The sequence below is a fragment of the Schistocerca serialis genome, chromosome 4 (assembly GCF_023864345.2).
Source record: "Schistocerca serialis cubense isolate TAMUIC-IGC-003099 chromosome 4, iqSchSeri2.2, whole genome shotgun sequence".
NCBI lineage: Eukaryota > Metazoa > Arthropoda > Insecta > Orthoptera > Acrididae > Schistocerca > Schistocerca serialis.
Genome location: NC_064641.1, coordinates 885514120 through 885540132, shown reverse-complemented (window position 1 = coordinate 885540132; position 26013 = coordinate 885514120). Strand labels below are relative to the sequence as shown.

The 26013-nt window shown below is 42.2% G+C and overlaps 1 protein-coding gene across 2 annotated transcripts in view; it reads left to right on the top strand.

Annotated features, from left to right (window-relative positions):
- LOC126473551 (tubulin polymerization-promoting protein homolog) overlaps positions 1-22722 on the top strand; it is a 429312-nt gene extending 406590 nt beyond the window's left edge. Inside the window, exons 5-6 of one of the 2 annotated variants that reach the window (XM_050100682.1) lie at positions 17478-17607; positions 21528-22722. In XM_050100682.1, the coding sequence (XP_049956639.1) occupies positions 17478-17607; positions 21528-21713 (316 nt within the window). In that variant the 3' untranslated portion in view covers positions 21714-22722. The remainder of the gene's footprint in view (positions 1-17477; positions 17608-21527) is intronic. The other variant, XM_050100681.1, reaches the window with a different exon arrangement.
- The last annotated feature ends 3291 nt before the right edge of the window (positions 22723-26013 follow it).

Below are 26013 nucleotides of genomic sequence, written 5' to 3'. Positions count from 1 at the left end.
CTTCGATACTATGACCATTCTTCGTCGTAACTGTTCACTTTGATGAAGGTTGAGTCCAACAATAATATCTCCAATAATTAAAGTCAAATAACTCGTCGTACACTATCAGAATATTACTTCAGTTCAAGTTCTCAAGTCAGAATAGCTGAGAACAAAGTCCGTCCATCTCTATCACACAATATTACTTTTTTTTAAATAGAAACAATCTCGTAGCGTTCCGTTTGTAGTACTATAACAAACAGTGCTCTCTCTCGACTAGATAGCAAGCAAGCTAGCAAGCGACTAACTTTTCCATGATAGAGCATTGTAGACGCATTGAATTTCTTTTTCACCTAGTTTACAACTCTCTTTCACAATAAATGTTATCTCTGACCGACATATTACTTTGGACTTAACTTTCGTCGTACTGATTTGCAGTTATTACTAAGATGTTCTATATCTAATTAAAAATAACCTTTCTTTCTTTCTAGCTTTATATCATGACATACCCAGTAATTATTGAAATTGATGTTTATCAAAACTTTAAGGTGTTATATTATTGTCAAAGTTGTCGTACCTGTCAGGATAACACTGTTCCCGACTTTAAATTATCATGACAGTCTTATTGGGTTTTCGGGTTTCTTGGGGTGTTACAGAAGGAATTCTAATAACTGAAGATAATAAGGAAACAACGAATTCCCCTGCAAAAACCAAAGCAAGCGCGATTTTACACAAAACGGTACCGGTAAGTTCAGTTGAGGAAACGGGTATCGATAGCTGCAGTACAGATTGCAAGGCAGCAACCTTGGGTCGTTACAAGTGGTACACGCCGAACACTGAGGTGACAAAAGTCATGGGATAGCGATATGCACATGTACAGATGGCAGTACTATCACGCACACAATGTATAGAAAGGCAGTGCATTGGTGGAGCTGTCATTTGAACTCAGGTGATTTACTTGAAACGGTTTTCGACGTGATTATGGGCGCACGACGAGAGTTAACAGATTCTGACCGAGGAATGGTAGTTCGAGATACACGCGTGGGACATTCCATTTCATAAATCCGATATCCAAAGTGTCAAGCCTGTGCAGAGAATACCATATTTCAAGCATAACATACAAACAACGCAGCGGTCGACGACCTTCACTTAACCACGAAGAGCACCGGCAATTCGTAGAGATGTCAGTGCTAACAGACAAGCAACACGGCGTGAAATGACTGCACAAATCAATATGGGACGTACGACGAGCATATCCGTCGGGACAGTGCTGCAGAAATTTGGCCTTAATGAGCTATGGCAGCAGGCGACCGACGCGAGTGAACAGCACGGCATCGCCTGCAGCGCCTCTCAGGAGTTGGTGGCCGTATGGTTGAACCCTAGACAACTGGAAACCCGTGGCCTGGTCAGATGAGTCCCGATTTCGTTGGTGAGAGCTGATGGTAGGGTTCGAGTGTGCCGCAGACCCCACGAAATACTGTGCAAGGTGGTGGCGGCTCCATAATAGTGTGGGCTGCATTTACATGGAATGGGCTGCGTCCTGTGGTCCAACTGAACAGATTATTGACTGCAAATGCCTATGCTCCAGTACCTGGAGACCGTTTGCAGCCACTCACGGACTTCATTTTCGTGGATGACAATGCGCCTGTCACCTGGCCACAGTTGTTTGCGATTGATTTTATGAACGTTATTACTCTTGCTAAACAGATGAACCTTCCTCCCGTTTTTAATATTCCTATTTACTTCCATATTCAGGGATGGTTCAAATGGCTCTGAGCACTATGCGACTTAAGTTCTGAGGTCATCAGCCGCCTAGAACTTAGAACTAATTAAACCTAACTAACCTAAGGACATCACACACATCCATGCCCGAGGCTGGTTTCGAACCTGCGACCGTAGCGGTCGCGCGGTTCCAGACTGTAGCGCCTAGAACCGCTCGGCCACTCTGGCCGCCTATTCAGGGATGCTGCAACGGCCTTTTTATCACTGATTCCCTGTTCTGCGCTTACAGAGTCGAAAAGTTCGGTTCTGTTTGTTATCAGTAGGTCCAAGATGTTATCTCCACTAGTCGGTTCTCTGTTTAATTGCTCGAGGTAATTTTCGGATAGTGCCCTCAGTATAATGTCACTCGATGCTCTGTCCCTACCACCCGTCCTAAACATCTGAGTGTCCCAGTCTATATCTGGTAAATTAAAATCTCCACCTAAGGCTATAAACATGCTGAGGAAATTTACGTCAAATGTATTACAGATTTTCTCTCAATTGTTCTGCCACTAATGCTGCTGAGTCAGGAGGTCGGTAAAAGGAGCCAATTATTAAGCTAGCTCGGTTGTTGAGTATAACCTCCACCCACAATAATTCACAGGAACTATCCACTTCTATTTCATTGCAGGATAAACTACTACTAACAGCGACAAGCACGCCACCATCGGTTGCATGCAATCTGTCCTTTCTAAACACTGTCTGTGACTTTGTAAAAATTTCGGCAGAATTTATCTCTGGCTTCAGCCAGCTTTCCGTACCCATAACGATTTCAGCTTCGGTGCTTTCTATCGGAGCTTGAAGATCCGGTACTTTACCAACGCAGCTTCGACAGCTTACAATTACAATACCGATTACTGCTTGGTCCCCGCATGTCCTGACTTTGCCCCGCACCCTTTGAGGCTGTTGCCCTTTCTGTACTCGCCTGAGGCCATCTAACCTAAAAAACTGTCCAGTCCACGCCACACAACCCCTGCTACCCGTGTAGCCGCCTACTGTGTGTAGTGGACTCCTGACCTATCCAGCGGAACCCGAAACCCCACCATCCTATGGCGCAAGTCGAGGTATCTGCAGCCCACACGGTCGCAGAACCGTCACAGCCTCTGATTCGGACCCTCTACTCGGCTCTGCACCAAAGGTCCGCGTTCTGGACAATTCGAGCGAATGATCTGGCCACTTAGATCTCCCAATATGAATCCCATGGAACATTTATGGGACGTAATCGAGAGCTCAGTTCGTGCACAAATTCATACTCCAGCAACACTTTCGGAATTATGGACGGCTATAGAGACAGCACGGCTCCGTATTTCCAAAGGGGCTTTTAATGACTTCTTGACTCGATGCCACGTCCAGTTGCTGCACTACACCAGGCAAAAGGAGGTGCGGCACGATATTAGGAGGTGTCCCTTGACTTTAGTAATACCAGTGAATGAGAGGCATTGCACATCACCGGGAGGTTGTAATGGTCGCTTAGTCGTAGATATTGCTAATTGCTATAATCGCACTATTTCACTCCCATTTACGGAGCTTGTTAGCACTTGATGTTAGGTTGGCACCATTAAAATGCATTGTGTTGTGGTAATCGCTGCTACTTGCTGGATCGCTGCTGTGTCTCGATGCTGATGCTGGCTCTAAATCTGGTTGTCTAGGGTTAAAAACATGAGGTCCCGTGTTTTTTATGTGCTTTTGATAATAAAGAACGAGCGAAACCAACAAATATGTAAACTTCAAATATTTATTACTTTGGTGGCCATTTAATTCCACTGTCCACCAAAGACCATGACACAACACACAGTAGTACTTCCTTTACATGTTCTTTGCATTGTTTATCCACCTCAAACAATAACACACAAACACACTTTACCAAAGTGACATTCCGACTGCGCCCCCGACCCTTCTTGCTGCTGGTATTTATAACATTGTCGAAGGACTACTAAAAAGAGATATAGTTTATAAGTCACATGTACATCTCTTTTCATAATTTGTGCAGAAAAGTTATTAATTTGCATTGAGTGACATAATTTAACATGTTATTAAAATGACAGACAGATTTGTTGACTTGACAGAATAATTATTTGTTACAAAAAGGCCGTTTTTTAGAAGTTTGTCAATTGACCTCTCTAATTTGCATAAATAAGTAAATAACATGAATTATTAAGAATTACATTGGTTTTCGTCTAAAATAGGATTGATTACATGAATACTGGGTGAAAACGCTCCTAGTGAACAAATAGGTTTCACTGAGTGATTTTTGTTTAAGGAGATCCAAAATACCCAAGTTGGCCACTATTTTTCGTACTTCATATTAATTATTTAAGATGAACTTAGTGTTTTTACATGATGACATTTGCTGTATCAGTGATCAAGTGATATTAACTTTTGTGTGGGTCAGTTATTCAGTATAATTTAATGGGTTGACTGTTTATGGAGACATTGTGTATGTTAACAATGATTGCATAACATAACATTTCTATAATCATAAGTACTCGTTAAACTGATTGAATTTGGAGGGTATCGCATACTTCGGTAAAGTAAAGCCTTTAATATGTTCCGTTAAAAGGTGAATTGCGAAATTTCCGATAGTGTAGGTTCCAAGTAGAATAGGGTACACTGCTGGCCATTAAAATTGCTACACCAACAAGATGACGTGCTACAGACGCGAAATTTAACAGGAAGCAGATGCTGTGATATGCAAATGATTAGCTTTTCAGAGCATTCACACAAGGTTGGCGCCGGTGCCAACACCTACAAAGTGCTCACATGAGGAAAGTTTACAACCGATTTCTCATACACAAACAGCAGTTGACCGGCGTTGCCTGGTGAAACGTTGTTGTGATGCCTCATCTGAGGAGGAGAAATGCGTACCATCACGTTTCCGACTTTGATAAACGTCGGATTGTAGCCTATCGCGATTGCGGTTTATCGTATCACGACATTGCTGCTCTCTTGGTCGAGATCCAATGACTGTTAGCAGAATATGAAATCGGTGGGTTTAGGAGGATAATACGGAACGCCGTGCTGGATCCCAACGGCCTCGTATCACTAGCAGTCGAGATGACACGCATCTTATCCGCATGGCTGTAACGGATCGTGCAGCCACGTCTCGATCCCTGAGTCAACAGACGGGGACGTTTGCAAGACAACAACCATCTGCACTAACAGTTCGACGACGTTTGCAGCAGCATGGACTATTAACTCGGAGACCATGGCTGTGGTTAGCCTTGACACTGCATCACAGACAGGAGCGCTTGCGATGGTGTACTCGACGACGAACCTGGGTGCACGAATTGCAAAACGGACTTTTTTCGGATGAATCCAGGTTCTGTTTACAGCATCATGATGGTCGCATCCGTGTTTGGCGACATCGCGGTGAACGCACATTGGCAGCGTGTATTCGTCATCGCCATACTGGCGTATCACTTGGCGTGATGGTATGGGGTGCCATTGGTTACACGTCTCGGTCACCTCTAGTTCGCATTGACGGCACTTTGAACAGCGGACGTTACATTTCAGTTGTGTTAAGACCCGTGGCTCTACCCTTCATTCGATCCCTGTGAAACCTTACATTTCAGCAGGATAATGCACGGCCGTGTGTTGCAGGTCCTGTACGGGCTTTTCTGGATACAGAAAATGTTCGACTGCTGCCCTGGCCAGCACATTCTCCAGATCTCTCACCAATTGTAAGCGTCTGGTCAATGGTGGCCGAGCAACTGGCTCGTCACAATACGCCAGTCGCTACTCTTGATGAACTGTGGTATCGTGTTGAAGCTGCATGGGCAGCTCTACCTGTACACGCCATCCTAGCTCTATTTGACTCAATGCCCAGGCGTATCAAGGCCGCTATTACGACCAGAGGTGGTTGTTCTGGGTACTGATTTCTCAGGATGTATGCACCCAAATTGCGTGAAAATATAATCACATGTCAGTTCCAGTATAATATATTTGTCCAATGAATACGCGTTTATCACCTGCATTTTTTCTTGGTGAAGCAATTTTAATGGCCAGTAATGTAACATATTACATCGTGAGACAGGCATTTCGCGAAATGACCACGACGAGAAAATCCGAGAAATAGGAGCTCGTACGGAGACTTGCTGCCAGTTGACTTTCTCACACGGCATTCAGGAAGAAAACAGGGAAAGAGGGAAATGATAGTATTGCCGCAAGTGCCCTCCGCCACACACCGTGCACTGCCTTGCTGAGTATAGATATGGATCGATCTGTGTATATAAAATGGACATGCAGGCGAGGGTTTCTTCGCCTGAGGATACACTTGCGGCAGCAAATCTAATTTACCATCAAGATGGAAGCGTCGTCTTCGCGTTAAAATCTCGTTACAGGGATCTGGACAGAAAATAGAATCATTCGATTTTGCCGTCACGAGAATCTGAGCGGCGACGACGCGCGGCGCGTTGCCGGAGAGGTGGGGGCCAGATGTTATCTGCACGAAGCGCCGGCGGCCGGCATTGCTCACGCCAACATCCCATTTCGCGCGCTGATGGCTTCCGCTGCCAGCAGCCGAGCTAATCTTTGGCCTGCCGCGTCTGCGGCGGTCCGCCGATCACCGCTCGCTCCAAGCCAGTGTTTCAGTGTTCGGAACACGTGTTCTTGAATAAAGGGAATTTGTTGTATTCGGGTTCAGCAGACAATTAGGAACGGAAAGTTGGCCATAATACTACACTACTGGCCATTAAAATTGCTACACCAAGAAGAAATGCAGGTGATGAACGGGTATTCATTGGACAAATATATTATGCTTGAACTGACATGCGATTACATTTTAACGCAATTTGGGTGCATAGATCCTGAGATATCAGTACCCAGAACAACCACCTCTGGCCGGAATAACGGCATTGAGTCAAACGGAGCTTGGATGGCGTGACATGCCCATGCAGCTTCAACACGATACCACATTTCATCAAGAGTAGTGACGCGTATTGTGACGAGCCAGTTGCTCGGCCACCATTGAACAGACGTTTTCAATCGGTGAGAGATTTGGAGAATATGCTGGCCAAGGCAGCAGTCAAACATTTTCTGTATCCAGAAAGGCCCGTACAGGACCTGCAACATGCAGTCGTGCATTATCCTGCTGAAATGTAGGGTTCCGCAGGGATCGAATGAAGGGTAGAGCCACAGGTCGCAACACACTGAAATGTAACGTCCACTGTTCAAAGTGTCGTCAGTGCGAATAAGAGGTGACCGAGATGTGTAACCAATGGCACCCCATACCATCACGCCGGGTGATACGCCAGTATGGCTATGACGAATACACGCTTCCAATGTGCGTTCACCGCGATGTCGCCAAACATGGATTCGACCGTCATGATGCTGTAAACAGAACCTGGATTCAGCAGCGTCAAGGGTAACCGCAGCCATGGTCTCCGAGCTGATAGTCATCCTGCTGCAAACGTCGTTGAACTGTTCGTGCAGATGGTTGTTGTCTTGCAAACGTCTCCATCTGTTGACTCAGGGATCGAGACGTGGCTGCACGATCCGTTACAGCCATGCGGATAAAATGCGTGTCATCTCGACTGCTAGTGATACGAGGCCGTTGGGATTTAGCACGGCGTTCCGTATTACCCTCCTGAACCCACCGGTTCCATGTTGTGCTAACAGTCATTGGCTCTCGACCAACGCGAGCAGCAATGTCGCGATATGATAAACTGCAATCGCGATAGGCTACAATCCGACCTTTATCAAAGTCAGAAACGTGATGGTACGCATTTCTCCTCCTTACACGAGGCATCACAACAACGTTTCACCAGGCAACGCCGGTCAACTGCTGTTTGTGAATGAGAAATCGGTTGGAAACTTTCCTCATGTGAGCACGTTGTATGTGTCGCCACCGGTGCCAACCTTGTGTGAATGCTCTGAAAATCTAATCACTTGCATATCGCGGCATCTTCTTCCTGTCTGTCAAAATTCACGTCTGTAGCATGTCATCTTCGTGATGTAGCAATTTTAATAGCCAGTAGTGTACTTTGCTATAGCATCTAAATGTACATCTACTTGATTGCGATTCACACTTAAGAGTTTGGCTGATGGCTCGCAGAATCAATTTCAGACTATTTCTCGACATTCTACTCTTGCACAGCACATGGGGATAAATTTTTCCGTGCGAGCTCTGATTTATTTTATTTTATTTGATGGTCATTTCTCCCTATGCAGGTAGCCGCCGACAAAAGGTTTTGGCATTGGAGGAAGAAAATTGGTGATTGAAATTCCACGAAAAGATCTAGCCTCAATGAGAAACGCCTTTGTTTTAATGATAGCCGCAAAAACTCGCTATCATGTCCGTGACCTTCCCCCCCCCCCCCTCTCGCTCCATTTCGCGACATACAAAACGAGCAATGAGCTGCCCTAGTTTTCCAAGGGTCACTCCAAAAGAAATTTTGTAAAAATACAGTTTTCATTCTGCATGTGTGAAAGTTTTACAGTGTGTAGATACATCCCTCCCGCTTGTTTTCAAACTTAGTTCAACCTGTTCCCGTGAGTGGCGCCGTCACAGCATGTCTTCAAGATGGCTGCTACACTTGACGTTCGTCAGAAGCAACGTGCTGTCATAGAATTCCTGTGCTGTGAAAACTAGACAGTGGGAAACATCCACAAGAGGTTGAAAAAGGTGCATGGAGATGCTGCTGTCGATCGCAGTACAGTTAGTCGGTGGGCAAGCAGGTTACGTGATGAAAGCGGGCACGGCAATATTGAGGATTGTCCTCGCAGCGGCAGGCCTTGTACTGCACACACTCCAGACAATGTGCAGGGAGTTAACGAATTGGTGAGTGCTGACAGACGCATCACAGTGAACGAATTGTCACGCTAATTTGGGATAGGCGAAGGAAGTGTTTGCAGAATACTGAAAGTGTTGGCGTTAAAAAATGTTTGTGCCAGGTGGGTTCCCAGGATGTTGACAGTGGCTCACAAAGAAACAAGAAAAACGGTACTTTTGGAACAGTATGAGAACGGTGGAGATGAATTTCTTGGAAGAATTGTGACAGGTGATGAAACATGGTTCCATCATTTTTCACCAGAGACAAAGAGGCAATCAATGGAGTGACATTATTCACCCAAGAAAAAAAAATTCAAAACCACACCATCTGCTGGAAAAGTTATGGCTACGGTGTTTTTCGATTCCGAAGGACTCTTGCTTGTGGACATCATGCCAAGTGGAACCACCGTAAATTCTGATGCATATGTGACGACACTGAAGAAACTTCAAGTTCGACTGTTTTGCTGTTGCACGACAATGCACGGCCACATGTCAGTCAAAAAACCATGGAAGCGATCACAAAACTCGGATGGACAACACTGAAACACCCACCTTACAGTCCTGACCTGGCTCCATGTGATTATCATCTCTTTGGGAAACTGAAAGACTCTCTTCGTGGAACAAGGTTTGAAGATGATGACTGACTTGCGCACACTGCCAAACAGTGGCTCCAACAGGTTGGTCCAGAATTTTACCGTGCGGGTATACAGGCGCTGGTTCCAAGATGGCGTAAGGCAGTTGAGAGGGATGGAAATTATGTGGAGAAATGAAAATATTGTTCTTAAAGGATGTACCTACACACTGTAAAACTTTCAAACATGTAGAATAAATGATGGATTTAAAAAAGAAATAGTGTTCATTTCTTTTGGAGTGACCATCGTAATTTCATCGATGCAGCCCACATTATGCAGCAGTCTGCAACACTAAACGCCTATGTAATCTTACACTGAAGCGCCAAAGAAACTGGTGTAGGCATGCGTATTCAAACACAGAGGTCGGCAATGCCCGTATAAAACAAGTGCCTGACGCAGTTGTTAGATCGGTTACTGCTGCTAAAACATGGCAGGTTATCAAGATTTAAGTGAGTGTGAACGTGGTGTTATATTCGCCGCACGAGCTATGGGACACAGCATCTCCGAGGTAGCGATGAAGTGGGAATTTTTCCGTATGGCCATTTCGCGAATGTATTGTGAATATCAGCAATCCGGTGAAACACCAAATCTCCGACATCGGTGCGGCCGGAAAAAGATCCTGCAAGAAGTGCAAACCTTCCACAGATTGCTGCAGATTTCAATGCTGGGCCGTCAAGTGTCAGCGTGCGGACCATTCAATGTAACATCGTCGATATGGGCTTTTGGAGCCGAAGGCCCACTCGTGTACCCTCAGTAGTTTGGAGTCGAATTCGACGGTTATCTGGCGAGCCTAGTTTCTCCCCAATCTCTGGGCTCACTGTCGCGCATGGTTCCTTAGTAGACCCAGTCTCAATTTCTTACTCATCAGGTCAACAATTTGCTGAGATTTCGAGCTCTTCAAATTACCCGCCAGCCTTTTTCCTGAAGAAACGTGCAGCGGAAGTGCGACCTCTTGCTTTCTCCTCTCAAAATAGCGAAGGCTATAATACTGTTTTCTCCATGCAGGAACTCCAACACGCACTCTCTTCTTCTCGCTCTTCCGCCCCAGGACCGTATGGTGTCCACGTCCAAATGTTGCTGCACGTATCATACCATAATCTGCATTACCTCCTTCGCCATTATAATCGAATTTGGACCGGCAGTACTTTTCCCAGAAGATAGCGGGAAGTTATCGTCGTTCCTGTTCCGAAACCTGGAAAGGACAAACATATCCCCTCTAGCTATCGCCCCATTTCTCTCACGACTAATGTAAGGTTTTGGAGCGTATGGTGAATTGCCGTTTAGCCTGGTGGCTGGAGTCCCGCAGTCGTTTAACACCTGCCCAATGCGATTTCCGAAAGCATCGTTCTGCAGTTGACCATCTTGTTGCTCTCTCCACTTATCTCATGAACAATTTTCTCAGGAAACGCCAAACGGTAGCAATATTTTTTTGATCTGGAGAGAGCATACGATACCTGTTGGAGGACAGGCATCCTCCGCACACTGTTCTCTTGGGTTGGCTACCCCTTTTTATTCGTGAATTTACGGCAGAGCGCACATTTAAAGTGCAGGTGAACACTACTCTCTCCCGTACTTGCTCCCAAAAAAACGGGGTGCCCAGGGCTCTGGGTTAAGTGTTGTTCTGTTTGCCATCGCCATAAATCCAATTATGGATTGTCTCCTTCCCAATGTCTCGGGCTCTCTCTTTGTGGACGATTTTGCGATCTACTACAGCTCTCAACGGACCAGCATTCTTGAACGCCGTCTTCAACGATGTCTCGATCGCCTCCACTCTTGGAGCATCGAAACCGGCTTCCGCTTTTCTCCCAGCAAGACCGTTTGTGTCAATTTTTGGCGTCGTATGAAGTTTCTTCCGCCTTACCTACATCTGGGCCCTGTCGACCTTCCGTTCGCTGACGTCGTTATTAAATTCTTGCGACTTATATTTGACAGCAAACTTTGCTGGTCCTCCCACGTTTCCTATCTTTCGGCTCGCTGTCTGCAATCCGTCAACACCCTCCGTGTTCTGAAGGAGCGGACCGAGTCGTCCTTCTCTGCCTATATCACGCCTTAGTGCGCTCGAATTTGGACTATGGAAGCATAGTTTGCACCTCTGCTCGGCCGTCCATTCTACGGCGTCTCGACTCTATCCACCACCGTGGATTACGTTTAGTGTCTGGAGCTTTTTACACCAGCCCTGTGGAAAGCCTTTATGCTGAGACTGCTGAACCTCTGCTGTCCAGTCGGCGAGCTGTCCTTCTGAGCCGTTATGCTAGTCATCTGTCTTCCATGCCTGCTAATCCGGCCCAAGGCCTTTTTTCGACGCCTCCTTGGATTTAGGGTATGCAGGACGCCCTTCCTCTCTACTACCACCAGGAGTCTGCTTCCATCAACTGCTATGTTCACTTTCCTTCCACTTTCCTGAAACTTTCTTGACAACTTGGGGTATGGCACCGCCTTAGCTCCGGCCCCGGACCTGCCTGCTCCATGACCTTTGTCAGCTTCCCAAGAATGGTACCCCTTCTCTCGTTCGTCAGGCATTTGCTGCTCTATGCGCACAAATGAAGGATGCCACATTTATTTACACTGATGGCTCAAAAACATCATTTGGTGCTGGGAGTGCCTATATTGTTGGCGACACCCCTAATAGATTTCGGCTTCCCGACCAGTGTTCGGTTTTTACTGCAGAGCTTTACGCTGTTCTCCAGGTTGTCCAATACATCTGCCGCCATCAGCGGATACGGTATATTATATGCTCAGATTCGCTTAGCTCTCTCCTCAGCCCCCAAGCCCTTTATCCTGTCCACCCTTTGGTCCACCGGATTCAGGACTGCCTTCACTTGGGGGGCATCTCTGTGGCATTCCTCTGGATCCCAGGACACGTTGGTATCCATGGAAACGAGGCGGTCGATGTAGCAGCCAAGGCTGCAGCCTCTCTTCTTCAGCCTGATAATGTTTGCATGGTTCCCTTCGCCGATCTACAGAGTGTTTTATGTCGTCGTGTTGCTCTATTATGGCACGCACATTGGTCTACACTTCCCAATAATAAAACGCAGGACGTGAAAGATCTTCCCTGTGCTTGGACCTCTTCCTCGCGAACTCGTCGTCGGGAGGAGGTAATTTTAACTACACTCCAGATGGGGCACTGTCTTTTTAGCCATCGACATCTTTTAAGTGGCGATCCACCCCCGCTTTGTCTCTACTGCTCTCAACTGTGGACGGTGAGACACCTTTTACTTCAGTGCCCCTATTTTATTCCGCTACGCGCCCATTTACAGATGTCGCCTGATATATCTTCCATTTTAGCAGATGACGCGCTCAGCCGATCGCGTCCTCGAGTTTATCAGTGAGATGACGTCGGTCATTTGAAGCTCTTTTTGGGGAAAACAACCCCCCATTCTATAGTGGTTTTCTAAGCTTTCCTTCTGTTTTTTAGTTTCGCTCCCATTGCTGCTTATTTCCAATTTTTTTACCCTTCCCTAAGCCACAGAACGCGCGCTAATGACCATAGCAGATTTGCGCCCTAAAACCATAACAAAAAAAAAAAAAAAAAGCTGGGCCACACAATTGTTCTGCATACAGTCAACTTTACGCAGGCGGCACGTACATTGCTCACATCGTCTTCTCCCCACTCTCTCGGTCCACCTCCTCCTCTTCCTCCTCCTCGCCCCCCCCCCTCTCTCTCTCTCTCTCTCTCTCTCTCTCTCTCTCTATTATCTCCTTCTACTCCCATCTCCTGTTTGTCACTTTCCATCTTCTCCTCCCACTCTCTATCCATCTCCTCAGCTTCCTCTCTTCTTCATCACCTCCTCCTCCACTCTCCATTCATCTCTTCCTCCCCCTCTCTGTTCATCTCCTCCCCCTTCTCTCTGTGTCCATCTCTTCCTCCATCCTAATCCCACTATCTTTGACTGTCTCCTCCCTCCCCATCTCTTTTCCCATTTCCTCATCCCCCTATCTCTGTCCATTCCATCCCCCTTCTTTTTCCACCTGCCCACTACACCTCTCCACCTGTCTCTTGCCTCCTGTGCATTCCTCTCCTTCCCTCTCTCTGGCCATCTTCCCCCCCCCCTTTCCCTCTCTCTCCGACCATCTTCTACTGCCCCCCATTATGTACATCCCCTCCCCCTTTCTGTCCATTCCCTCCTTCCCCTCTACCTGTCTATCTCTTCCACCTCCTACTCTCTACCTCCTCCTCCTCCCATTCTCTGCCTATCTACTCCTCCCTCCTCTCTCTGTCCATCTTCTCCTCCCCCTCTCTCTGTCCAGTTCCTCCTCCTCCCATTCTTTGTCTACCTTCTCCTTCCGTTCCCTCTGTCCATTGCCTCCTGGTTCCCACTCTATTTATCCTCCATCCATCTCCTTCTGCCGTCTGTCCATTCCCCTCCTTCTGCCTCAGCCCATCTACTCATCGCCCTCCCTCTATGTCCTCCATCACATGTCTGTGTCCTTTCCTTCTCAGCCTTCTCTTTGTCCATCTCTTTCTGCCCACTCTCTCTGTCCAGCTCATCCTCCCCACTCTCTCTCTCTCTCTCTCTCCAGCAGCTCTTCCTCTCCCTTCTCTGTCTGTCCACCTCCCTCCCACTTCTCTCTCTGTCCATATCCTCCCACCTCTATCTAGCCACAGCCTCCTCCCCCTCTCTTTTGTTCATTTCCTCCTCCACCCTTTTTCCATCCACTTCACCCTCCCCCCTTTCTCTGTCCACCTCACACCATCAGTCTTCTTCTCCCCACTCTTTGCTCAGCTGTGCCCATCCAAATACATAGCCTCTGGAATGCATTTGGATGCAACCCATGCCATATGTTTGTTGTGCTGGGCAGCTAACATGTCAGGGGTTACCAAACCTTCTCACCCTCACCCCTACCCCTGTGGAAGCTAGGTGGTTCTTGCCCCAACAGTACTTCTTCCCAGATAATAAGTAGTGTTTGTACCAAATTTGGTTGAAATCAATCCAGTGGTTTAGGAGGAGATGTGGAACATACATACGGCCATTGTCTGACACAATCCAGTCACATTAATGTGACCACCCCTATGTTTGACGTCATCATGCATTTACCACCTACAGACAGCAGGTGGCAACACTTGCAGTGGAATGTACATAATGTGTGACAGGGCAACAAGTGAAACAGTGCAGTTGTCTTAATGTGGAAATCAGAGCAATTTATCTGTCATCCAAAATGACATGTTCATTGACTTTCAGCCCAAGAGTGAAAGCATTTCCGAAATGGCTAATTTTATAAACTGCTTGCTTGCTACCATGCTTAAAGTATAATGAGTATGGCAAAATGGCACTATCCAAAACTGGCACCAAGGCAAGTGTGGTGCACCATGGGGCATAGACGACAACACTAAGGGATGACTGGTGTGTACAGGTAAATAGGCATATAACTGTTGGGCATCTGCCTATCCTGATCAACCGAGAGGCTACCAACAGTGACTGTTCAATGAACATCACTGCCTACAGATTTTCGCAGCAGGTGCCTGGTTCCTGCATGCTTGGTTCATGCACCCACACTGACGGCTGTTCTTCAGTGACAATAGCTGGAATTTCCACACCAGTATCATAGCTGTACTGAGTGACAACAGGCGACCTTTTGAGGTGAACCACATTTGTGCTCCATTGGACTGTTAGTGGTTGGCTATTGTGAAATGCCTCAAAGCGAGCACACTACAACAATTGTGGGAATGGAGCAAGCCAGACAAGGGAGCATTATGGTCTGGGGAATGTTTTTGTGGGTGCTCTCACCATTCTGGAAGGCACAATGAATCAGCACAAGTATGCATCTATTTGGGTGGGGCCATGTGCTACCCTATAATCACGTTGTTTTTCCTCAGCACAATGACATCTACCGGCTGGACAATGCAGTGTGTAACACAGCTCTCAGTGTAGTTGCATTTTTCAAAGAGCACCAGGGTGAGTTTAAGATACTCCCTTGGCTACCAAACTCCCCAGAATCAAAACCAATCGAGAATCTGTGGGGCCACCTCGATTGGGCCATTCATGCCATGGATCATTGACTGAGAAACCTAGTGCAGCTGGCCATGGCACTGGAGTCAGCAGTCCTCCACATCCCTGTCAGTATCTTCCAGAACTCCAGAACCTCACTGAGTCTCTGCCTGCATGTCTCACAGAGGTCCATGCTGCAAAATGTGGTTTGGTTTAAGGAGACTGGACTGTGAATTTATAGATACACAGGGTGTTTGCTTTAACTTGAGGCAACTACTTGTAAATATCTTGAAAATGATGCATCATTAAAAAAAAATAGTAGATCAAAAGTTAATATTAATAAAAGGGACATCTGTCTGTGTCATCTCCTAGCCACCCATACTGCAGGGTGGAGTTAACTTTACGTTTTCACAAGGACCTCCCCCCCCCCCCCCCCAGTTTTATTGAATATTCAGATTCTGCACCAAAAATTATGTACAGAGTACTCAAACCATTGTTTCGCATTTGTGGAAGATGGTGCTATAGTTGACAAATATCAAGTGTGCATTTTTCTGCAATTAAGAATGAACACATTTGATTCTACATTTCATTTACAATGTACATGTAAACATTTGTGTTCTAACAGTTAATACTGAAGTTGAAATATTACTTGGGTGTTGCAAATGTGTTTGCACAGTACAAATAATATGGCTAGACATTGACATTTCTGGCAAACAAGCTACTTGTATGGTAACATAGCTCTCTGTTCCCTATGCAGTTGATTGTGGTAAGTCCCTAAACCATTGGAATACTTGATTTCAGAGCCCACCAATGAACCTCATCATCAGAGTGACTGATTCCAGTGTATGTGTTTCCATCCAACCACCAACTCTCATGCTGAATGCAAACCAGAACAATTGTAATACGGTAGAACGTCCATGAAGTGATAGTGACACCTGTCATGGATACATACATATTTTGTAAACACTTACACACTCACCCAATCACTCAACACCCCACTACTGAATTACAATTATGGTGAAATGCAAGGAGATTTATCAAAATCATGCACTCCAGTGGTGAGGGGCAAGGGGAATCACTGAAATAAAGCATCCCGGTGGTGAGGGGCAAGGTAATTTGCTGAAATCAAGCACCCCAATGGCAAGAGACATAAAACTCACTGACATCCAACTTCCCAATAGGAGCATAAATCTGTTACGTCCACATTGCAGTTTCTGGCTCACACTAAATGTAGATTCTAACTAGACATTGAAATGGCTTACAATATTGCACAGTACAATCAAATTTGCAACACCTAAGTAAATATTGAACATAAATATCAAGCATCAGAGTACAAAAGCCTTACATTTAAATCACAAATGAAATGTAGAACCAAATGCATCAGTTCTTAATTGCAAAAACATGCACACTTGATATTAATCAATTCATTGCTTACAGTGCCATCTACCACAAATGATAAACAATGGTGTGAGTGAACTGTTTGTATTTTTGGTGTAGAATCCAAATTTGCTATAAAAATGGGGAGTTTCCCTTTGTATCTTCAAAGTTGATCCCACCCATGTAGGAGGGGTGGTTAGGAGATTTGACAGGCAGCAAAAAAAGTTTTAAATCTAACCTAAAATCATTTCTTCAGGACAACTCCTTCTGTTCCATAGCTGAAATTTTATTTAAAAACTCTAGTTTTAGGTGCAATTGGATTCATTAATGTTAAAATTAATCATGTATACATATCTTGTAAATTGACTTATTCCACATCATTTCAATAAAATAATTATTCAACTGATCTGTGGAACACATAACAACTAATTAAAAAATCATGGAGTTCCTCTCGGCTATGAAGAAGTAACTTCATACATATCCCCATATATCTTTGAGTCACCTAATGCATCTGGTATTATCTAGGCAAGTTGGCAGAAATATTATTACTAAATCTTCCTTTGACTTGAACATTTCCAGTCTAATGGACATACATGAATACCATCAAAGTGTGTTCCAAAAGTGAATGTAGCCATGACCCACTTCCCAATAGAATGCATTAGAAAAAATTGTAGTAAATGTATGCATAGATAATTTCAAAATATTTTTCTACTTTTTACTAGATAATTACCAGTAGGTTTGCTGGTATTATTTCAGAGGATAAATAGTGAGACATTTTTTCACTACATGAAAGTAATGTGAACATTCTTGTCCATTTCCTTTGAGCAATATTTAATCAACTTTACATAGTCAAGATGCTCAACAAAATTGTGAGAGAACTGGCCAGTACATAATAGAAAACTGAAGGATCTGTGCTTTGATATTATTGGTTGACATGTCATATCTATGGACGCTTTTTCAGTCTGTCTGATAAAATAATGTTTTGGAAAGCTATGTAAAATTGGTGTAAGTATGATACAATTTTCATTACAGGTTACAAAAACTGGGTATGGAAGACTACAAGAAATTTCTAGAGGATCTTGCCAAGAACAAGAAGCTCGATATTGAAGAAGTGAAAACAAAGCTGGCATCTTGTGGTGCTCCAGGGCTATCTTCAGCGGCAGTAAGCTATCCCCATAATGTCTCTGGCCTTGGCCCTAATAGTAGTTTAAGTTAACAACCATGCACAGCATAGCAAAAAGCAAATACTACTATTAGGCTGGCCAGTAATTATCTTAAGGATGCAGAGTTCTTAGATTTACCAACAGATACATATAAAACTACTAGAAATTATTGTTAAGTTTCAGAAATATTAGTTTCTGCTGGGAAGGCAAGTAGGTTGAAGAAATTAGAAAGAAAGGGCAGCTCATTCAGACTCCAGGATGATGGTGAACCATCTGTTGCAAGGAAAGGAGAAAAGGGAAAATGAAGGGCAGGGAAAGGGGAGGGGGGGGGGGGGGGGGGGTAGCCACACAAGAGAAGGAGGAGGTCAAAGATAGTACATTGGTAAGCACTGTGCAACTTTCATTCCAGAGATTGTGAGAGCAGAGTGAGAGGAGAAGATAGATTAACAGGAATTAAGAAATAGGATGGAAAGGAAATGAGGGAAAAAGAAAAGAGAAACAGGGGATAGTAAAAATTAAAAAGCAGCGAAGACAATAAGAGATAATACATTAAAACAAATATAATAAAACATTTAAAAAATAAGTAAGAAGATAGTAACAGGGCAGGGGAGTTTCTATGTTAACAGTGATTAAGTCTGAAAGGGTCTTGTGATGTGAGGATGTGTTGGAGATCAAGGTCCTATCTCCAGAGTTTAGGCAAACTAGTATCACATCTGAAGATCCAAATAGCCTGTGTTATGAAGCAAGCACTCAAGTCCCTTGAGTCACGCTGTAGAGCACGCACAGGAACTGTGTACTGGATGTCCCCAATGCAAACAGTTGTTTCATGTTCATTTATGTGCTCAGTCAGATTAGTGACAGTCATTCCTACATAAAATTCTGTGCAGTGTTGACATATTAGTTTGTAAATGACATACCTAGTTGCATATGTTACTCCACCTTTGAAACTGTAGGATTTACCAATGATGGTGCTTGCTGCTAGTGGGCTGGAAATCAAACCCAGGACCCCATGACATAGAAGCGGCAACTAGACCATGAGCTATGGATAGTGAGCAGATTGATGCATGAGACTTTTTTACAGCAGAACAATTGCAGTGCCAGAAACCTTGTGGTAGGAATAATAGTCTGACTATGTCAAATAGTTTGACAAAAATGCTAGAGGTTAGGAGCGTGATGAAAGCTGATGATGGGTGGTGTGGGAGGTATATCAAAGAAAGAGGATCTCACTTCAAGACTCGATGAAGACATAGCCTCTGTGGAGTAACATATTGAGGCATTCGCAGTATCTACTGAATGACAATATTATGATTTATTTGGATGTGGGAGCTGTATTAGTAAGAGGGTGAGAGAAGGATGCTGTCTGAGAGATATGTTTACAAATAAGGTCTGAGGTGTAGTTGCTGTAGACGAAAGCTTGGATGAGATTGCTGATGTAGGTGTTGAGGGATTCAGTGGTGGAGCAGACACATTTACCAAGAATGACTGTAAGGATGTGATGTGGAAGGGATGACAACTGTCAAAATTTGTGCTGTTGCTCATTGGTTGTTTGTTTTATAGGATTTGATGTGGGTTTCAATGATTTGGAGTTAAACAACAAGAGAGCTGGCTCTGTATTTGGAAAAGGACCATCAAAATTAGAATTCAGAGAATCTTCAAGCTGTTGCAGTAAGTAGAGAAGTTCTTCACAATGAGGCCAGATGTTTTTAACATCAATAAAACTATGTCAAACAGAGGTCCAGCTTCTGGTTTTGAGGAAGGTATCTTTCATATGGCCCTTGAGAATGTTGGCACTGGACAGGACCATCTTGGTTTCTGTAACAATCACACTCCTTGTTTGCACGTCTTCCACAAAAGAGAAAGAAGTTACAGTAAAGGATGAAGTCAGCTAGTGTGACAATAAAAATTTTACAAAGACCTTCAGGTGTCTGCTGCGAGATGCGGTGTCTGGGGCTAAAAGAATGTTCATATGAGAAAAGTTTGAGTAGAGTAAGTTTGCATCCATAATGGCAAAGAAAGTATTAGGTCAGAAATGGGGACAGCCTCCTGGACTTAAACCCCATTAACCACCCCCCCCCCACCTGCCTTTCTCTCTCTCTCTCTCTCTCTCTCTCTCTCTCTCTCTCTCTCTCTCCCTCCTCTCTCTTATTATCTTTTACATTATTATAATGTTTTACATTTTATGTTGTGTTTATTATGTCTTTTTTATTGCCTTTTCATCTCTATCAACCCCCGACTCACTCTTCCACTCCCTTTCATTTGCCCCCTCTTCTTTTACTCCTAGATTTCAATTGTGCTATTCATATTATTTATACTTCTTGTAATCCATCTTTATTTCTCAATCTGTCCTCATCTCCTGACTGAAACTGTTATATTTTGGTGTTTACCGTTGTACTGTATTTGAGTTCCCATTGTCTCTAGCCCTTTCATCTTTGCCTCCTTGTGTCCTTACAGCAGATGTGTGTGTCTTATCTTGGGGTCTGAGTGACATGCCCTTCCTTTCTCATTTTATGCAGTCTATCCCTCTTTTCACCCTGAGGAAGGAATTAACAGGTCTAAAAACTTGGATAGTTTCTTGTAGGCGTATTTTTACACTTACCTATCAGGAGTACTAAAATTTTGCCTCCTGAAAGTAAGTACTGACCAGTCAGTCTGTCTTGTTATTTTCTAGTTTTCCCGTATGTGAACTGTCCTTCTAACACAGATACTGATATTTAACACTTACATGGCACCCTCGTCTTGCCATATGTTACTCTCATATTGCCTCCTACATGTTGCTGTCATGCAAATTAAGCTAATTAAAATTAGATGATGTAGAACACGAGCCATATTTCCATATTTGTAGTTATTGTTCTTTGAGCTATGAGCAGTTGAATAATTCACTGAATGAACTGAACTGGAATTAAATAATACATTAATGCTGTAGGAGAAAGAATATTGTATGACATTTTCATCTCAGACATAATAATGTACAAATTGGACACAGAATGACCTTATAGTTCACATCTGAGAAAATTTCTGTTTTTAGATTTTAGTAGATAAAATCTTTGCAGTATATTTCAGATTTATGTAGCTGATACCAATAAATATTCATGAACACTATAGTACTATTTATTTAAATGTTCATGTTATGTTCCACTTAAAACTGGATTCTATTTTTTGACTTCTTAAAATATGACAATTTGTAGTATTTTGTTTACCTTAGTGGTAGGTCCGTCTCAGAAAGTCACACAAAATATTACTCAACACAGAAGAAAGAATTATTCCAAACTGTTCAGAAACATTTTTCCTAGCCAAAAGCAGTATATTTCAGTGGCAAATAAAAATTATGTAATAGTTCCTATTGTATTATGTGCTTTCTTTCGACTTTAATTCAAATCTTTCACCTTGCTATCTGTATGCTTATAATTGGTTGGCCTACACAAAAATATTAATATCATATGTTAGGTCTTTGTAACTTCCAGTTATTTGCAGGTAGCTCATGCTTTTATTTATTTTTTAATATTTTTTAATTCAGGTCTTAGGGTAACTTTTTCTCCCACAAGAGTTGTACATGCAACTTTCCTTCATACTTTTTTATCATATTTTCTTGTAAAAATGTGACAATTTTGGAACTTAGAAAACCTGTAGATTAAGGCAACACTTTTCTATGAAAACTTTTGTATCTGTCAACACTGTAACAAGCTAATAGCTTAACATGTGAAAAAGCTAACAGAAACCATACTGGTCACTAATATACCATACAATTATTATAGGTGTTAATTATTATAGATGTTAATCGTGTTAGTAATGACAGCTTCAGGCTGTTATTTGCTTCATTGTACAGAAATGCAATGATAAGAAAATTTTACTATACATTGCATGTTTTTCTACCTCCATCATTGCTACTGTTGATACTCTATTGACTGAATTCATGTTTCAGGGAGCAGCAAAGTCGGCTGCAACTGTAGAGCGGCTGACAGATCCTTCACGCTATACAGGAGCACATAAGCAACGGTTTGATGAGAGTGGAAAAGGGAAAGGAATAGCAGGGCGTAAGGACATCCCTGATGCTTCAGGCTATGTACAGGGTTACCAGAACAGAGATACATATGACAAAACACATTAGTGACAATTCATATGTAGCCGTTTAATGCTGGCAAATGTGATTCCATATAAATTGTGCTACAGAAGGCATTTCTTTCAATGCAAAATACGCAATGAAAATGTATTTTTTGGATGTTATTTCATATTATATTCTGGTTCACTGTTTATGATGACATAAACCAAAAAAGAAATAAGTGTGTGAATGATGAAAAATGTTCAGATATAATAAAGAACATGTAATTAACACTGAACCAAATCTGTCTTCAGGCATCAGGAATTCATTCTAAACAAAACTAGTTTCAAGAAGAACTCTTACACAGTATCCAGTCATGTAATTTATAATGAAACAGTTAAAGTTGTTCAAAAGAAATTTTATTTAATTCTGTCATTAAACATCATGAAAGAAAAGGTGAAGCTATATGAAAATGTAGAGCTTTTGTCAATGACCAAGCAAATGTTAAGGAACAAGTATGGGAGTTAAGCATGCAAAGACATGGTGTTACATGGTTTCAAGCCAAAAAAATCCTAATTGCAAACTTCAATCTGTCACAAAAGTACAATTCTCAGAATCTAGTTATGCTATTCATATAATTCATATGCAACTTTGTAAAGAAGAAATGGGTGAATATTTTGATATATTCAGCATCAGTGCACTAGCATTTAATCACTTGGCAAGTAGTATCATTGAAATAGTATTTACTGAGAATCATTTGAGAATTCAGATTTCTGTTGATTGTGTACTTTATCTCTGGAAAACCTAGATGTTCTTGTTATCCAGTTTTGTTATGACAAAAAAGCAAATCTGCTGCTTTGGCAATAATCTGTGTACTTAAAATCTATAGCAAATAAAGTATTTTCTAATTTGACATATTAAAGCCAAAAAGTGCATTTTATAAAAATATTCATTTCTAAATTCATTTTTCCAGCATTACAATGTTGATTACTTTTGATAACACTCTATTAATGAGACCTAAATACATATATATATGTTTTGTATCTTTGGTTAAAGTCTTAGTGTATTGTTAAATGTTTTGGGTGTTTTAGTTCCATGTAAATTCTATAGAATTTGTAGTATATAATGATTCATGAAAGATAAGTGAATATAACAGTATCTGTGAAGGACTGTATAATTTATGTTTGTTTCTCATTTTCATAAATATATCATCAACAAGAGATATTAGTTTCTAGCAGTTTTTTGTCCTTGTTAAAAAAGAAACTGTGTTATGTGTTCTGATTCTGAATGGATTTAGTTTTCCATAAAAGTACCGCTTCCCTCAATAACCATCATAGTTAATTCCTATACAACCAATAAGTGTTGCCGGAAACTGCAGAACTATTTAAAACAAAAAGCTTCAGAAAATTATATGGAGTTATGACTGCTAAAATCATTTTTATCTGCTCCACACATGAACATGTGTTGCATACGGACTAACTCCAGTCTCAGCATTTTATACTGAAACAGTGTGTATTTATGTCCAGAAAACATTTAAAGCACCTGAAGAATCATAGTGTTACAAATCATCACTTGAATCTTTCCCTTAAAATGATGCTAGGTGATAAGGGGAGGTGGGGTAAAGTGGTCACTCTAAAGGAAAATTGAATTTGCACCAAACCATAGTCACTGACAGAAACTTGTCACTTACACATTTTGAATCTACAAATTACAAAGTATCAAACCAAATATTTTTAAGTGAAAAAGAAAATACATAGGAACTAAATGCATTTTATGAAGACTTCAATGGTGACCACTTTCCCCTACCTAATGGAAATGGTGGGGAGGAGGGGGGGGGGGGGGGGGGGGGAGCTGCTAGTCCTGTCGCAACAGGATCTCATGTTAGTTGTTCTGATTTCTGGACACATTTTCTTGACTTATTGATGTCATAGTATCTGAAAGAATACCAAGTGGCTGCAGCAGGCTGTTTTCAATCACATTTTTGTATTAGACCAAACGCAACAGAAGAGAGGTGTTTTTAAGTAATATAACTTAATTAATTCAAAATCAACACAAAAGGATAGAATGATGGACAATAGCTTTTTGCATAAATGTGTTTGGAAGTCAGTCTGATCTGTATATGAGGAGTATCCAGAAAGTAAGTACCATTTTGGAAGAAACTCATAAAAACATTTTTCCAAACCAAAATTTATTTTTACAAGAAAGAGCGTATCTCACACTGTTTTTTTTACATGGTTGCCACTATTGTTCAGATATTTGTCGTAGCAGGAAACCAATTTTTCATGCCCTCTTCGTATAAAAATGCCATCAGTGAAAATAACCACTGATGAACACCGTGCTTTGCATCATCATCACTGTCAAAGTGCCTTCCTCTAAAATCATGCTTCATGTTCAAGAACAAATGGTAGTCAAATGGGGGCAAGACTGGGGCTATAAGGCTTGGAATACTCAGTCAAAGCATTGTGTTGCTCCATGATAATACACATCTCAATTCTGCTGGTGTCCCTAAAAACCTTATTTAACAATTTTGTTGGCAGCAGTTTGATCACACTCTGTGCAGCTCCAATCTCGCACCCTCTGACAACCACTTGTTCCTGAACCTGAAGCGTGATTTTGGAAGAAGGCACTTTGACAGCAATGAGAACACAACAAATGGTGTTTTGCAGTGGCTGTCTTCACTGGCACAATCTTCCTATGAAGAAGGCATGGAAAAGTTGGTTTCCTGTTATGACAAATGTCTGAAAAATAGTGACAGCTATGTATAATGTTAGCTTAAGATGTGACCTGTTTTGTAAAGATAATATTTTAGTTTGACAAAATATTGTTATGAGTTTTTTCCAGAGTGGTACTTCGTTTCTGGACATTCCTCAAATCATGCATGATTCTTATTGGGAAAACTTATTGCTGTACCACACTTACATGATTCTGTCTTGCCATGAGGTCACAGTTACATTTTTTCAATGCTGTCTTTTTATTGTCAGTTGACTATGATGGTACAAAAACAAATGTGTGGTTTATCAAACAGCATGATTTCATAACCCGTACACTGTGTATCTGAAGATGACAGATTATTCCTGTCATAGCTAGCAATCAGTGTACCTATACACAATGAAGGCTATAAAAACTTCATATCTGCAGATTTATTTACATTGAATCTTTTATTTCAGATTTTATCAATTAAATTAAATATTATTTCTCAATTTACAATTTGTCACAAAAAGAAATTATAGTGATGTGAACACACATAAAAATGAACTATTAGATATTGAAGAAGGAAAGAAAACTCTCTTTTCTTTCTCTTGGTACCCATAGCAGGGTGTCATCCATGAAGGGTCCAAATGAGTGAGTGTGCCATTAAACTTCAGAAAAAGTAGCGAAGAAACAGTTTTTGGTAACAGAGTTAACTGTCAGTAATGATCAGATTCATTTGGGAAGACTCTCTTTCACATTCACCAGGTGACACTGGAATAAATATTGTCTCCTTGATAGTTGTCAACAGAAACAAATTTGTGAGATGCTTTGTTTTGTTTTCATAATTTCCATCAGAGGTCTCATAATTGTCAAAAACATACTCATAAAATGCTTTAATTGGATCTCGATTGTTGAACTGAAAGTGAACTGCAAGTGACTCAGCATCATGCACAGAGCATTGGACCAGGCTGGCCACAACCGTCTCCTACTGCCCACCACTGCAAACGTCCAGAGAAAGTTCTGTCTAGTCTTGCACCATGTAGGGATAGTTTTACTTCACTTCAACTGCAGAAAAAGTTCTATCGTACCAAAATATGAAATCTGTGGTTCTGACATTTTTTCATCAGAGGTCTGGTACTTACAGATGACAATATCAGACTGATAGGAACAACAAGGGACTACATTTGTAAGCCAAAAGACATTGCTTAAACATTGATACTGTAAAAGGGTACTACTCTTCATAAGTAAGGTAGCAAGAATAATATAAATGACTTACCTTATACCAGACAACTGAAAATCAGAAAAAAAATTTGCTAAAAAGTAGTGGAACAACCTTCCTCTGCCACAGTATATACTAGAAGTAGTCTAACCAAAAAATTTGCAATTGCCACTTTTCCTGGCCTGCCCAGAAACATTTCTCAACATAAGAATGCTCTGTCATTTAACATACTTTTTTTAACAAATTAAGAGGAAATGGCTTCTGATACAATATGATGTTTATTCATCAGTGCAGATCAGTGGCCTTTTAGACAGAAAGACATGAACTCCACCATTATAAAATAATCTGACATAAAAATATCATGTATTTAGACTTAAATATCATTCTTGTGATTGTGGCAAACAGAACAGAATGCTTCTTCCTTGGTTACCTGCTTAAACATGTTCAAGTTTTACCTTA